Source organism: Oncorhynchus gorbuscha, linkage group LG01, assembly GCF_021184085.1.
Source record: "Oncorhynchus gorbuscha isolate QuinsamMale2020 ecotype Even-year linkage group LG01, OgorEven_v1.0, whole genome shotgun sequence".
Classification (NCBI taxonomy): Eukaryota; Metazoa; Chordata; class Actinopteri; order Salmoniformes; family Salmonidae; genus Oncorhynchus; species Oncorhynchus gorbuscha.
In genome coordinates, this window is record NC_060173.1 from 35,823,942 (window position 1) to 35,838,606 (window position 14,665).

The 14,665-nt window shown below is 35.6% G+C and overlaps 1 protein-coding gene across 4 annotated transcripts in view; it reads left to right on the forward strand.

Annotated features, from left to right (window-relative positions):
• The first annotated feature begins 1,821 nt into the window (after positions 1-1,821).
• Positions 1,822-14,665, forward strand: part of LOC124036616 (chromodomain-helicase-DNA-binding protein 2-like) — a 38,677-nt gene continuing 25,833 nt past the window's right edge. Inside the window, exons 1-6 of one of the 4 annotated variants that reach the window (XM_046351427.1) lie at positions 1,844-3,550; positions 5,177-5,240; positions 5,388-5,447; positions 7,042-7,094; positions 9,799-11,559; positions 11,900-12,011. In XM_046351427.1, coding sequence (XP_046207383.1) covers positions 11,953-12,011 — 59 coding nt within the window. In that variant the 5' untranslated portion in view covers positions 1,844-3,550; positions 5,177-5,240; positions 5,388-5,447; ... (1 more) ...; positions 9,799-11,559; positions 11,900-11,952. Of the gene's footprint in view, positions 3,551-5,176; positions 5,241-5,387; positions 5,448-7,041; positions 12,012-14,665 lie in introns of all 4 variants that reach the window. The other 3 variants (XM_046351448.1, XM_046351439.1, XM_046351434.1) reach the window with 3 other exon arrangements.

Genomic DNA, 14,665 nt, shown 5'->3' on the forward strand with positions numbered 1-14,665 from the left:
TGTGTAAACAAGCACTTATAATCAGGTACCATCATGATTTTATAGGCCACTGTAAAAACTGTAAGCTATATTTTTAATGTCTAACAAAATAAGTTTGATCAATGTTGCATTCATATCTCCTCTGTCCATTACAATGTGCGGTGTCCTTCTAGATTTCAGCAGTAGAGCTGACCCCTAACCAGTGTAGATGTCAAGAGAAGCCAGCCTTCCCAAAAAAAACAAATAAAATAATTTAACTTTCATCTCTCTGTGTTTCAGAATTTTCATTCAATTCATAAGAGGCTGAATTTAACTCACCGGAGAAAGTATCTGAGCGAGTGAAACAGCGCCCCTCTGTCTCTCTAGGTTTAGGTCATCTATCTGATGCTGTCTGGTCCAAACAAGTATGACATTGTTGCCGAACGTAGCATTGAATAGAATGAAAGGGAAGCCAGTGAGCAATTGGCCTCCCTTGATCAACAAAAGTATAAAACATTTGCCATTCAGCGTTGAGCTAAACTGAGCTAGCTCAACTGTGAATGGTCCTGGTGCACCAAATAAAAGTGTCAAGGGAAGCCAACTTAGGGTTATAAGTCAATTGACAGAACAACTTGAATTGTTGCATCTTGTTGTGTTGTCCTCTGGTGGCTAGCTAGCTAGCTAAAATTGTCTGTTTCCTAAAAAAAACATGAATGGAGATAGGGATTTGGACTTGTGACTTTACTTCATTCTCTATACTCGTAAATGAATATAACAGTGATTCTGATCCAACCATTAATTCATCCTTTACTGTGCCCCTGGCATGGACACAGAAGTCAGAACCGCAGCCACATCCTATGTAGCTTATGTTGATTGGACTAAATTGTTTTTGCTATATTTTACTTGTCACTGTATTAGATTTAATGATGTTTAATGATGTTGAAATTATGCTGGAATAGTGGAGGCAGCTCCTGTTTTCTTGCTCTTGTTTTTTTGGCGACTTGCGGTAACTCTGTGGTTCTAAATCAATACTTGTTATGTGGTCCGAAAATGTCGGAAACATTTGCTTGACCATGCTTTATGTCATGTAGCTGTCTGTTACATGCAATATGCTTTGTGAACTAAACCGGACAGAGGTTGCTTTCCGATTTGTTATAAAACAAAGGTGTGGTTGAATTTATTCTGCCACTGTCATCTTATTGTCTCGGCCTTTAATCCTATTTATACAACGGGTGGGTCTGAGGCTGATTGGTTAAACCACATTAACTCTGGCTACATCTATGACATTAAAATGCCTATTTACTCTGTTCCATTTGTCTGCCAATCAGCTATGTCTTCAGCTCAGCCAGGCAATTTATAAACTTGATCGCCACTATAAAAAGCATCTAGATATTATCTCACATTTCTTTTAGACTAACATTTAGTTTTCAACAGCGGAGATTTATATAAACCTTGCTGTATGTCTCTCTGACATTTGCAACATTGTTTCAATATTCAAATTCGATCTCCAGCTGTTGAATAGTAGTGAAAATGTGGGTAGTTGGGATGAGACAGGCAGGCAGCTTTTCTCAGCCAGTCAAAATCATGAATCAGCATCAATTTTTATGGATAGAAAACAGATCAAACTAAACAAAGTGCAGCTAGTTTGCAGTCTTTCCAGCTTCAGAAGTGATTATGTTAGCTGTGTTGTTGGCTAGCTCCTCTAAACAACAGTGTCTTGACGAGAGAGCACATTTTCTATGCCAGGTGAAATAGCGCCTCATTAGCTGATTGTTATGGATGTATCCAAATAAATGTCACTAGAAAACACCTTATGCGAATGCAGCTACTTTGTTGTTATTCTGGCTGCACTGTTAGTTGGCTAGCTAGCAAGCAAGGGAGGTGATTGTTGCTAGCCAGTATGGCAATAGAACATTTACAACGAATGACAGGGTTGCGTCCATAAGATGCAGAACAAAAAGACTTGGTCGTGTCTCTGGCAACCAAACCGATAGAACGAACGACCAGCCGGCTTGGGTAGCAACTCTAGATTTGTGTCAAGACTTTATCTTGTGTAAGGATGAAATAGAATGAATAAAAATAATATTTTTCTTGAAAATATGTAAATCGTTATTAGAATATGTTGGTAACCCGTTGTATGAAAGTGATAATGTCCTCGTAGCCAACTTTTTCTTGGGCCTAACAACACCTGTGTCAATATATCCTCCAAACCCTGGCTTCTCTGGCATTATCACTTAAAAATCATGGTCGCAAGGCATATGAATTACCAGGTAATAGAGCAAACAACGCAATTATTGCAACCAAAATGTTGTAATATGCCTTTTTTTCTGGCTTCCCAAGTGATTTCACCAACGCACCGCTACTATCCTTAACCACTGATACAGGATCTGATTGTTCTTCCCCTAGTTATTAAGGTTAGGGTTTGGTAAGGTAATCTGATCCAAGATCTGTAGCGACGTGTAACTTCTACCTCAAGCTCATCTGGCACCCTTTTGTTTTTCCATTGCAAAGATAATTCTGGTCTGATTACAATACTATTGACCTGCACACCCTATCTCCTCCTCCTCTCTTTGGGATGATCACTATCTAATAGTATAAAGCATGATTTATACAATGTTTTTGGGGGGTTATTCAGTCTGGCGAGATCAGTGATCCTCCCAAGCAGGGAGGGCTTACAGCGCTTGTTGCTAGGCTGTGGTTCTTTTTAAAGAAAATCTTCCACTGCAAAACAGCAAGAGCGATTCTGGCTTTCATCTTATTGGTTGGTGATGGGGGTGGAGTACCAAGGACTGAACACTGAACAGGACATTCAAAATGGCGTTTATGTTATTGCTGCTTCTTGCAAAGCAATGCAGTTACAGTCTATCCATGAATTATTCAGTTATGTCTGTATGCAAGAGATTATAATATGGTCAATGCACTGTTCAATAATTATTGAGGTGAATATAGGGCTATGCAACACGTGATGTAATAAGTGTCTGCTGAAATGTTTAGTGAAATATACAGGACAGGAGGAATTAAAACAAAACTGTTTGATATTCAAAACTACAGATTATTTCACTACTGAAGTTTGTTTATATCTTGCCTTTAAATGGTCTTCATAAACACATTTCTTAGGAGGCACACAAAAGGTGTATTTAAATGCATAACATACATAAATAACCCTTTGAGAATACATAATTGGGTATTGTAGGGGAATCTTGCAACAATGTATCCTTCCTCCTTGTAACTAACATTAGATGCATTTCAAAACGTTGAGCACAATGTTGCATATTGACTTCAATTAATATATTAATTGTAATAATGTAAACCTTCCGCGCAGAGGCTCTGCTACCCAGGATGCTGGTGTGTTTCAGAGGAAGTTGTATGCGCTTATGTTGAAAAAGAGGGGGCAGAGCTGTATTGAACAGGATAACAGTTCAGGCAGACGTAGTGGGAAGGACAGACCGAAGAGACGAGCCCACAGCACAGCACAGCATGGCAGAGAGAAGCACAACTGTCAGGGAGAAGTTCCCGATAAAATACGAAAATCAGAAAGAAATGCGGCGGCCGCGTGGTAGAAGACAAGGGATAGCGCCCGTCTCACATATGGGTAAGTATCTGAAAGAAAAACACAGTTTTCCCCTGTAAAGGCGCGGTTAGAAGATGTGGCAATATGGTGGTAAGAGCGAGGGTTCGATAGTCTGTTGTAAAAATGGCCATGGTGGGGTCCCCTGCCAAGAATGAAAAGGAAAAACGATTTTCAGACTGGATGTCGGTGCGGTTGAAATTGTAATTCGTGGGATGAGTATAAAACAATGTGTTGTGTTAGCCTAAGTCAAATATAAAGAAACCTATATGATTGGGTACACTTTCGAGTTCTAGAACCTACGCATTTAAAATGTGCTTTGTCCTTGAAAGGGCATATGCCCTTGTCTGAAATGGACAGAGGAAAATTTAACTAAATTGAGTACACCTTAACATACATGTTTTATTTGAGTGGGTCGAGAGTAAGATGAAAGTATGAATCATTTTATTGTGATTTCAAGAGATAATATATTATGAGTGAATGTCGATGTTTTTCCATACAACAATTAATTTTAAAAATATATATATTAAAAAAGGCTTTATTGCCAGGTTTAGGAGTTACTTGTTGAAAAACATTCCAGACAGGTAGTTAGCCAAAATATTACGTTATGCCTAATTTGAACAGCAATTAATAATTAATTAAAATTAAGGTAAATCAATATGTTCGATACTGTTCTGTATGTACTTTCTATACATATAACACAAAAGGTTTATTATGTTCAAATTAAACTGCCATGTCTTGAGGAGCATATATAAGCTATTTTTCGAAAATGTAAAATAGGGTGTTGCCTTTTAACTCGTTGTGGTACAGAATGGAAATAAAAGCCACTGAAAATGTCATACATCGTTTTTAGGTTATTGTTTCTAGCTGTTATGAAGATGAGATTTGGGAGTAACTTTAGTTTTTTTCACACTTGACGAATACAAAACTATTCACTTTATCACAATTCATAGAATAATTATTTATAAATGCACCCTTTTCCAAGGCACAAAAGCTTATGCTGTCCTGGCCAGATTATTGAAATATGGTCATACAGTGAGGATGAGATTGGTTTCATAGATATTTAATGTAATCAAATTGATGCTGTGTTATCACCTTAATTAAAGCTTAACATAAAGGTCTCTGGGGCTGAGAAAGTCTAAAAGTCTTACTGTTTAGAGATACTAGATTTAAAAAAGATGTATAGATCGTCTATATGATGGTCATAAATTGGTTTAAAAAATAATAATATTAATCTTAGTATTCCAATAACAATTCTTACAAATTGTCTCGATTTTGATACACACACACAAGTAATTGGATCAATGGCCACAATGCATATTTATGTTTTTCATGATGAATGTATAGTATTTTTTTTGACATGCATGCATTTGAAATGTGTAAATGCAGATCAGTTGCCTTAATACAAATGGTTTTATATCAACAATTAATTATGGGTAGATAGTAGATTTTCTTTTTTACCCGCTTAAAGTCATGTAAATGGTTGCCTCTGTAGCATTTGTAGTAACATATTTGAATATACAATTCTGTAAAGATGTGTAGAATCTCTATCAGATAATTTGATGGCATTCTGCCATATTTAGTGACATTATATAATTGTGTTAATCTGACATGTTATGATAATCCATTCTCCTATTTGATTTATTTCAGGAACCATTGAAGTTAGAAAAATGGGCTGAAAGAAGAATACCAATGTTTTGATATTTGAAAAAATGTAAGTTTGTGAGGGTATTTTATGCATATTAATGATTTAATCATGAGTGTTTAATTAAGCGAGTATGATTCTGCTTACTGTCATATAAGACTTACCAATAGGTTGGGCTGTTGGCCTATTTTCACTTTTGTATTTGTCTTTTTAAAGGTTTGTCATCCGGATGGTCGACCATATTTATGACTAGGGGGATTGGAATGACCAAGACTTGTAAGTATAAAATGTTTCCTTTTAATTAAAGACTGAGCAGATAATAAAACCAGACTGCATGACACATTTAACATTAAATGCATGACGCACAATAACAAAAAAAGAGGGAAATAAAATGTTTAATGTGAAAGATGATATGGAAGTGTTTAATAAACCTTGTATCTTAAAACGAGTACATTGTAACAAAACATTTGCATTATGTACACACTTGGCATTATTCTGCGCCCGTTCAATATTTGAAAGAAGAACAAAATAAACACAAGTAGTCACGATACCAGTATCTCGATACTACAATACCAGATTTTCCTTGGCAAAAATGAAAACACAATGCAGACTTAACTCTAAGCTCCTTAACCTACTTTTGACAAATATTGTGTTCTGTAGCTTGCAAAATAAACTAATGTGACTCTGGGTGGCGTCAGTCATTTTCCTCAAGAAATGTAGTCTGCTTCATGTTTTATTTCCTTTGCTTTGTTACTTTCTTATAATGGTATCGTGACAATATAACAAGAAAGAGTTCATATGATTTGTCAGTTAAAAAAAATGTATAAGGGAACACTTGCCGGCACTGTTATGCTCGTTACGACCACAAGAGGGCAACATAATTCACTTACGTTTAGCTCGTGATGCTAACATGACGTTGCTTCAAAGCTGAGAGGGTTCCTGTTACGTTTGCGATTTGTGACTTATTTTCGAAATTTGATTCTGGATGCATATGGTTACATCCAGTGCACAAGGTCTCTGTTAACGTTAAGTGCTTGCAAAAAGTGCTGTTTATCCTTTTGGGGATAACTGTAACTGACATCCATACATCAGAAGGGAACAATAGCTAGCTAGGTAATGGGTAAATGTATGATCTCAGACAATTAAAGAACACAGCAAATTACAGGTATTTTTAAAATATGCCTATTCGTCTGGCTCAACTCAATCATGCCTAGGCCTAAAACGTATGATCATGAAAGTCTCCGTTCAAGTGCTCGTTGGAAACTAGTATTTACAAGTTGTTGAAGTTGCTATATGACTTAAGCCTGATGTTCTTTAGAAGTCGGGATGAATGAGATGAGTAGTAAGTTTTATACTAAGATGCTAGCAAATAAGCTAGCCAAAATGGCTATAAAAAAGTAGCTAGCTTGCTAATGTTGACAGATGGTCAAATTAGCTACATTAACAATCAAGAAGATGCCATTTTAATATTCTGTTCATAACAATACATTTTTATCATAATTATTGTGATAATACACAATTCATATATTTTATGAATCTTTAAATTGTGTTTCAAAAGGTGAAAAGTAATATGTCATAACTCGTAAACTGGGGTTGCAGAATTTAGTCATTTCATCTTGGCGAGTCATCTAAATGTAAAATAATAAAAAGTTGGAAACCCAATATTTTTTTGCTAGCTGACACTGCTTGACCGGCGTATACAGCATAGCTCCAATAAACCTGATAATTTCAGAGGTGACATTTTGGGGAACATATCTTTGGTTTGCATTGACTTAATCCAAGCTAGATTTGAAATTAATTCCAGAGTTGACCACAACTCATGGTCTGTTGTATTTGTTGGTCACCTAATTTCACCTCTTATCCCTAACAGAATCAAGGCCTGAACTGTCATTCCCTCCCAATGAAATAAGAAGACAGCTATGTGTAAGTCCATGTCTTTTTATCTGTGCTGTAACAAATGGAATGTTTCTTCAAATATCTGCTATAACACTTTCAATACTGTACTAAATCAATTGAACATTTTTTACCTCTGTTGCATAATATTTAAGTAAAGGTTGTGATCTTTAGCGCAAATAACAATCCAGAGGTAGGTCTATTTATTGGTAATGGTAGTAGGGTTCCCAGTTATATATAATTTAGAGCAATGATTGTAAACAATTGAGATCAACAGAGATCTCCCACCTTGGAATTGTACCTCATCTTCCAGTATTATTGAAAGATGTGTATTCCGGTGAAAGTTAGAACACTTTAGCTAAATCAGTTTAAAGTTGCTCATCTATCCCTTTTGGTATAAGAAGCCTTGTAAAGGGAATTTTATCATATCACAATAATTAAAGACAGACTCCTCCCCTTTAAAAAAACAATTTGCATAAAATATGCCCATACTCCCCCGAGAAGCAGCATATTTTCCCTTGTAGCTGAAAGTTTCCATTCATTCTTGATAGCTTCTTTAAGAGTTCCTCAATCTTTCAAATATTCACAGATTATTTTCATGCCTGTGACATATGCCAGCCCATCATGTACTATGATTATTCACAACTGCCCAAATCTATCCTTTAGTCTCTTTTCTTTTAACAAACTTAATCATAAAAAATGTTTTCACTTCATCTCTATGGTAAGGTCAGTTAATTCTGACAATGCATAGACTATTATTCTATAGTACTCTTATTGTCTCATCTGGTATAATAAAGTAACCTAGATACTACTACCATTATGTTTGACTTTTCCAACAATGTTAGAAAATAGTGAAACTGTTACACTTAGGCCACACTGTCTTCTGTGATACATTTGGGGCGGCAGGTAGCCTAGTGGTTAGAGTATTGGGCCAGTAACAAAAGGTTGCTGGATCGAATCCCCGAGCTTTCAAGGTAAAAATCTTGTCATTCTGCCCCTGAAAAGGCAGATCAGCGGCACTGTTCCCCGGTAGGCCGCCATTGTAAATAAGAATTTGTTCTTAACTGACTTGCCTAGTTAAATAATAAAACAATCCAGTCTCTTTTCTTTAGTAAAATATGAAACGGGGACTAAGTCTGTATTAATTAGACCCAACCCACCTCTACTAATGGATTTCTGTGCATGGCCCTACTGTCCACTGAATGATAATGGCAAACTAAATGTTCAACGGAAACTCAGTTTTCTTGGCAGGATCCTCCAAAAACGAACTTTGTTGTCACCTGCTGGTCAAGAAATGACATCTTGGGTCGGACCATATGAATGTGTAACCATATGAATGTGTAATCCATTTTGAGAAAAAGATGGTTTTATTCTCATACCACATGTAGATTTGATCTCTTCCTTGGTGAATCTCTGCTGGTCATGTTTGGAAATTCTGGAGGCAGGGTGCATGCAGAGGAAGCACATTTAGCATATTTTGTGCAGTTTAGCTCATGCATGATTATTATTTTTGTAGTTTTGTGTTTTGTTTACAAATCAAGCTGCAATAGTTTAGAATCAACCGTAATGGTTCAGCAATGTCAGTTGTCTAAAAGTGTTGGAAAAGGAATTTTGCAAGATTATGAGATTAACTCATGCCAACGTGTACTCAATGTGATTCTGGTGGGCCCCCTAATGGACAGTTTAAGTAGTTTTGCCTAGCCTGACAGAAAAATAATAATAAACCGTATCAAGTTAATGTTATCAAATTAATTGGTAACATCTAAAGAGCATGGTGCAATTCCAGAAGTAGATCACAAACCATGGCATAATTCGTTTTTCTAATTTTGAGAAATAACTAATTTACATGATCCACATTCAAATATAAGTTATAGTGAATGGTCATATGTTTCAATTAACAGATGTGCTAGAACATTCCATTTGCTTAGCTTTTACTTGTGCATGCAATTTTGTTGTATTTCCTGTTTTGTCTTTTGTTTCCAATTGTTCAACTCTAAAATGTGTTGAATGGTTGCTATTGAATTGCATAATGCTATGTTCATGTGCTCTCGGAATTATCGGAAACTCAGGATTGGGATACTTCTGTAAAGCTCCCTGAATCGCCATCATTACGAGTTTCCGACATCCAAAACCGATCACAACAAGCTCCCACGTAGGAAATAGTCGTTGTACTCCCGACTTTCCCAGTTCAGATAGTTTTGAGGTTCATACTAGAACACTTGCATTACTTTTAGTATTCCATATATTTATTCACTTCATTGTCTTCGGTTCATGTTTGAAAAGCATGAGCATCTCTGCATTCAATTAGAGTACTGTTTTAAAAGTGATAAAAGGCACACAATGCCATTTGGGCAAATAGGTCAGAATTCTGAAATATTTATGTCCAATCTGTTTGCAAATTACATGTTATATGTATGGGGAGCAAGGATTCAGCCCTTAATGCTCTTAGATATATTTTTATTATTATAATATTTTTTTCATTGATTCGAATTGCGATATTTGTTACCACATACTGCAGTAATGTACAGACATTTTAAACTTCTGGGTTTCATTACCAACTTGACTTTTAGCTAGCTATTCAGAATTGGAATCTTTTGGAGTTATTAATGCTATTTTGGTCCAAAAAAAATCCACCTGATGGGTTTGGACAATAGTTAATAATTAATTAAATGTAATATATATATATATATATTTTTTTTTTACTCATTTCATCTTTTTCTTAATTCCATTAAAGACCCAATTCTACTGGACATTGAAGTGGAGACAACTGCTTTGTCATCAAGATGGCGACTGGGATTTGGGAGCTAATTGGATTTTTGAAAAGCTGACTGCTTGGATTTTTCTGGATTTTATTTGACTGTGTCAATTGGAATTACTTAAACTTTCACATGGACTCTTGTGCTGGGGATTTTTTGGACTCAGTTGTTTGAATAGGCTATTGTAATAGTTGCTTTTACTGCATTCAATTAGAGTACTTTTCTACTTCTGTGATTTCCTAATGCGCTGTTATTTATATTAAATAAAACGTTTTTTTTTTTCACAATTCTGACTCTTTCATTGGTCAATATGCTACCCAAGATTGTTACCAGACTATATTGTCTATTTTCTAAATGTGAAAATTCTAAATACAAACTTTGAATCAATTTCACAAAAATGTAATGACCTGTCTGGTATTTTCTTGGGCTTCTTAATGCCTCCAGTCAGTGGAAGGGATACAATTTTAAATTACATAAATAGTGCTAGCTAGTAATTACTACCTTTACATAGGATCGATGGATGTAGTAGAAGGTAAACGCAAATAACGCAGTTTACGCAACTTTTTATTTGGGGAATCTTCACACACCTATTACGCTAAAGTTTTTTGCTGAAGTGTTTACATTTACTTGTCTCCATCTCAAGCATTGCTGAGCAACTTACCTTTGTGTAACACTACATCCCTGGTGGGATAATTTCCTTTCAAGTTAATTACATCACACACTTTGGGTACCATTTATACACTCTAGGTAGGACTTCTGTCCACAAAATCTGATTTGCGTGATTAGATTTTTTTTAAATACTGAAGTTAAAGCGTATGGCTTATTGTGATTGATGCAGTCCATGGTGAAGTGGCTGGCTAATCCAGACTATTAATTAAACCAATAAAAGTTATACACTGCAGCTCTACATAATACAAAGAGTTAAAACAGAGCTTTTGGCAAGAACTGAAATGGTGTCCAAGGTTGTTTGCGTCTAAAATGGCTCCTGAAGTCTTATTTCCTGTCTGAACAGGAAGTGATGGGTCTCTGTTTTAAATATTATCGTTCTACTTTAAACCCATTTTTTTCCAATATGTATCTACATTTGTCAAATTATATCCTCTTGACGTGAAGAAACTAAATTAAAAATATATAAAAATGTAATATAGTTTTGCCGTTTTTATACAAAATTAAGGGGGTGGGACTTTTGGACATCACCTGAGTGTGGGGTAAATGGAAATAACGTCAATCAAAGGCAAAGCTTTCAGAGCTAGGAAGGAGCTCTAGATGGCGGATGAGCCTTGGGAAAGGGAACAATTAACTGGGCTTTCGTCAGACCTTTTCTTTTTCATGAAATCAAGCTCGAATATGACGCGCTATTAATATTTGTTTTACTTAAAAGAAAACGTGTTACTATAGTGAACAGTGAATTAGGTTTTCTGCGGTATTTAATGCGTTTTTCGTCGTGTAGATCCGTTTTGCAGCGTGTATGCGCGAGTCGTTGTTTTCTCTGCCTAGGTTTGGCAGCCATGGCGCCCCTCCATTTTTAGTGTGCTCTGTGAAGAGCTCTAGCATTTCGTCTCAGTATCACTTTTGTGAGGTTTCATTATCCTATTAACAACATTTAGTTCTTTTGTGCCTGTTTATTTTCATTCAACCTTTTTAAATTGCATTTATTTTAATTTTTATGTCATAAGTATTAAAGTCTGCTTTTGCGGATGTGAATCTAACTTCATTATACCTTCCTGTACATGGAATAGGTATGTTGACGTTTTATAATACCTACCTACAATCGATTCTTTTTTCATTTATCACAGTTTAGGCGTTCTTTGTTTGGTGACGCAGTTAGAATTTGTGCATGTGGCTCGATCGGTGAATCTAATTGAAATACACTCAACACTTGGCTTTTTTTAAATCACAGGATGTCATCAGTTGTCATTTATTAATAGATAATGTATATAGTAATATAAATAATGCCAGTTTTAAACGTCAGACACAATGCTGATGGCTTATTTCATAACGTGAAGGTTTTTACTGTCCTCTGAGCAAAAACAATCTTATGGGAGTTTTATAATGGTCCATCCCTCTAACTTTCGACAGTCAATACCAGGACATAAGATCATCAAATCAAACGTTTTCAAGATAAAACGACGATGAAGAATAAGAATAAAAAGCAAGAAGATGAAGGTTCGACTCAAAGCAACGCATCAAGGTACGATCTATATTTTCACTTTTTTGACATCTGTCTTGATTGTTTACCTTGACAAGCATGGTTGATCTCCTGTGAACATATTTGCTACTTAAGTTGTCCCGATTTGTACCCGTTTCAAGTCAATGACCTTGGTTTTTAATAGCCACACCCTAATTTTTCTTAGCATTTGGTACACTAAATACTGAACTTTAAGGCTCTTTGAATTACATCTTTACCCACATGTATACAAACTAGAAGTTTATGGCTTCTTCCCCAAGAACAAATGCATGATATCAATATGTGTTGTTACATTGTAATATGACCTTGTCTTATTAGTCGATACTGCATTGCACCATTTGAACATACAATCCTTATTCTTTTTTAAACATTTGAAACCTCTAATTTACTAATGTTAACATATGGGGCTGAGGGGAATATTCAAATTAATATCTTATGCGCATTGTCATTTGTTTCATCTGCATAGACAACTAACGTTATGCTGTTTAAGTTTTAAAGACACCTTTGTCTTCATTTAAAACAGTTGACTACTAAAACATATGTTAACTTAGTCATTTTGGTAGCCTAAATCATAAACTATTGTTTTAATGAGAACTGTTTAATGTATAGTAGGCCATACAATCACTCTTGACTGAATGTTCACAATATTTTAGTTTCTATTTGGCCTGTTGATCTATTTACCTCCTGGATATCTTGTTCTCAGAATTTCATGTGTTTCTCAGCAAGAAAGGGAAGCTCAATATTAGTTTCACTGATAGTCAGTCCTCTTGTACATTTAATGTTTTGTTTCACTTTTACAACATGTTTGTTATGTATAGCCATTTCAAATATTTATTCAATTAGGTTTATACTGAAAGTGTCTATTCACGTTAACTTATATGGGGAAACAATTGTTATTGATGCCTTTTTCCATTTAATTCAGGATTATTATTGGCATCAATGAATCTCTATTTTTCTGAAGGGATCATCACGTCCACACATCTGACTAACCATTGACATGTTGAATTTTGCACACCTTGGGTGTTCACTAATTGATTATTGTTGACTATGAACTATGTGGTAATGCTCCAACTACATTTTAGATCTTATAGGACAGCTTATTCTGATTTAATGCTCAATAACCCTTTTAATTCAGCTGTGCTTGTGCACTAGAAGTTTGTACAACATCAACTGTGTTGGTGATTATGAGTTCCTCTTAGGCTAATAGTTGTTCCATGGTATCAGAAGCTAAGTGCCAAGATGGTAAACATCATGTATTGCAGATGTTTTCATGGTCTCATGGACTTAAGCATTTATTTTATTTTACAGATAAAGGTATAATCTAAAGTTGGGATTCAAATGTTTGAAATGTATTATCTCTGTGTTGGAAACAGAAGGAACACAAAACAATGTAATTTCATCATCAATAAAAAGTGTTACATCTTCTTAAAGGACCTCATGTGCTCAGTTTATTTTGATGCCATGTGGAAGATAGTCATGTCTGTACTGTCAAATAATCATTCTTGCTTGCATAATCTAATGGTAGTCTTGAGTTTAACATGAGCTCTGACAATATAGTTTTCCGTCATATTTAAATAATTTCATACTCTGGGGGATGGTAAGTGCACATTGCTCACACCTCTGGTCTACCAATGATAGTTTTAGACTTAAGTCATGGAAGTTACTAATGTCATGTGTAGGCCAATGTATAATTGGTGACTGCATATCATAATTAAAGCCTAATAGGGCCAACCTCATATTTTTCATCTATTACATGGCCTATATTTTGACATTTTGGCCAGTTTTTGTAACTTGTCAGATGTCACTGACATCTACTACAACCATAGGCTTTCATGAATGCTTCAACTACAGGCCTGGTTGGGTTGCTCAAGAAATAAGCATTACATTTGTTATAGATTTTGTCAAATGCAAACTTTTCAGCTAACTGCCCCTAGTCCTGAATGTAATTGATAATGGGTCAGAAAAACATGACATGAAGGCATGCTGTCAACCAAGAAATGCTGTGCAAGTGCATTTGCTGTCCTGTTGGCAGCCATTTTAGTAACATGCACAGTTTGTCTGTCCTAAAAAATCCTAATCTACCACACTTTTGACTGCTCTTGTACTGATAGAAGATTATTTTCAAGCACATAGAAGCAAGATGCACTGTGAGAGCAGATCACTATTAAATGTTCTTTTAAAATGTGTTGCATGAAGTGGAGTCCACTTTTAAGTCACAAAATGGCTCTTGCTTTGTGCTGCATAGACTGACTTTCTGCATTAGAACTGTATGCTCAGAACTACAGGAACGGGAACAGGAAGTGTTTCAAAGGTCAGGGGCTTGTCTTTTGAGCTGGGATTGGCTCATTCCTCACCTAGCGACCCACCAGCCTGTAGTAGTTCAGTTACATTTTTTGTCCCGCCCATGTGTGACCTAACTAAATGGAGGGAGTCACCCACTCATGCGCTTGCTTAGTCAGCAGCAGCTACATTCTCACTAGAGGAAGGGGTTTGAGCATTTGTTGCTGGGTGACTGAGTGTTGGATACATTACAATACATTTTTAATATCACAATCCAATACCTTTTGATATCACAATAAGAACTTATTCAAATCCTTCCCCCCTTTTTTCTTATCTGAATGCTTATATAAACATTTAATTATTAATAAGATATATCA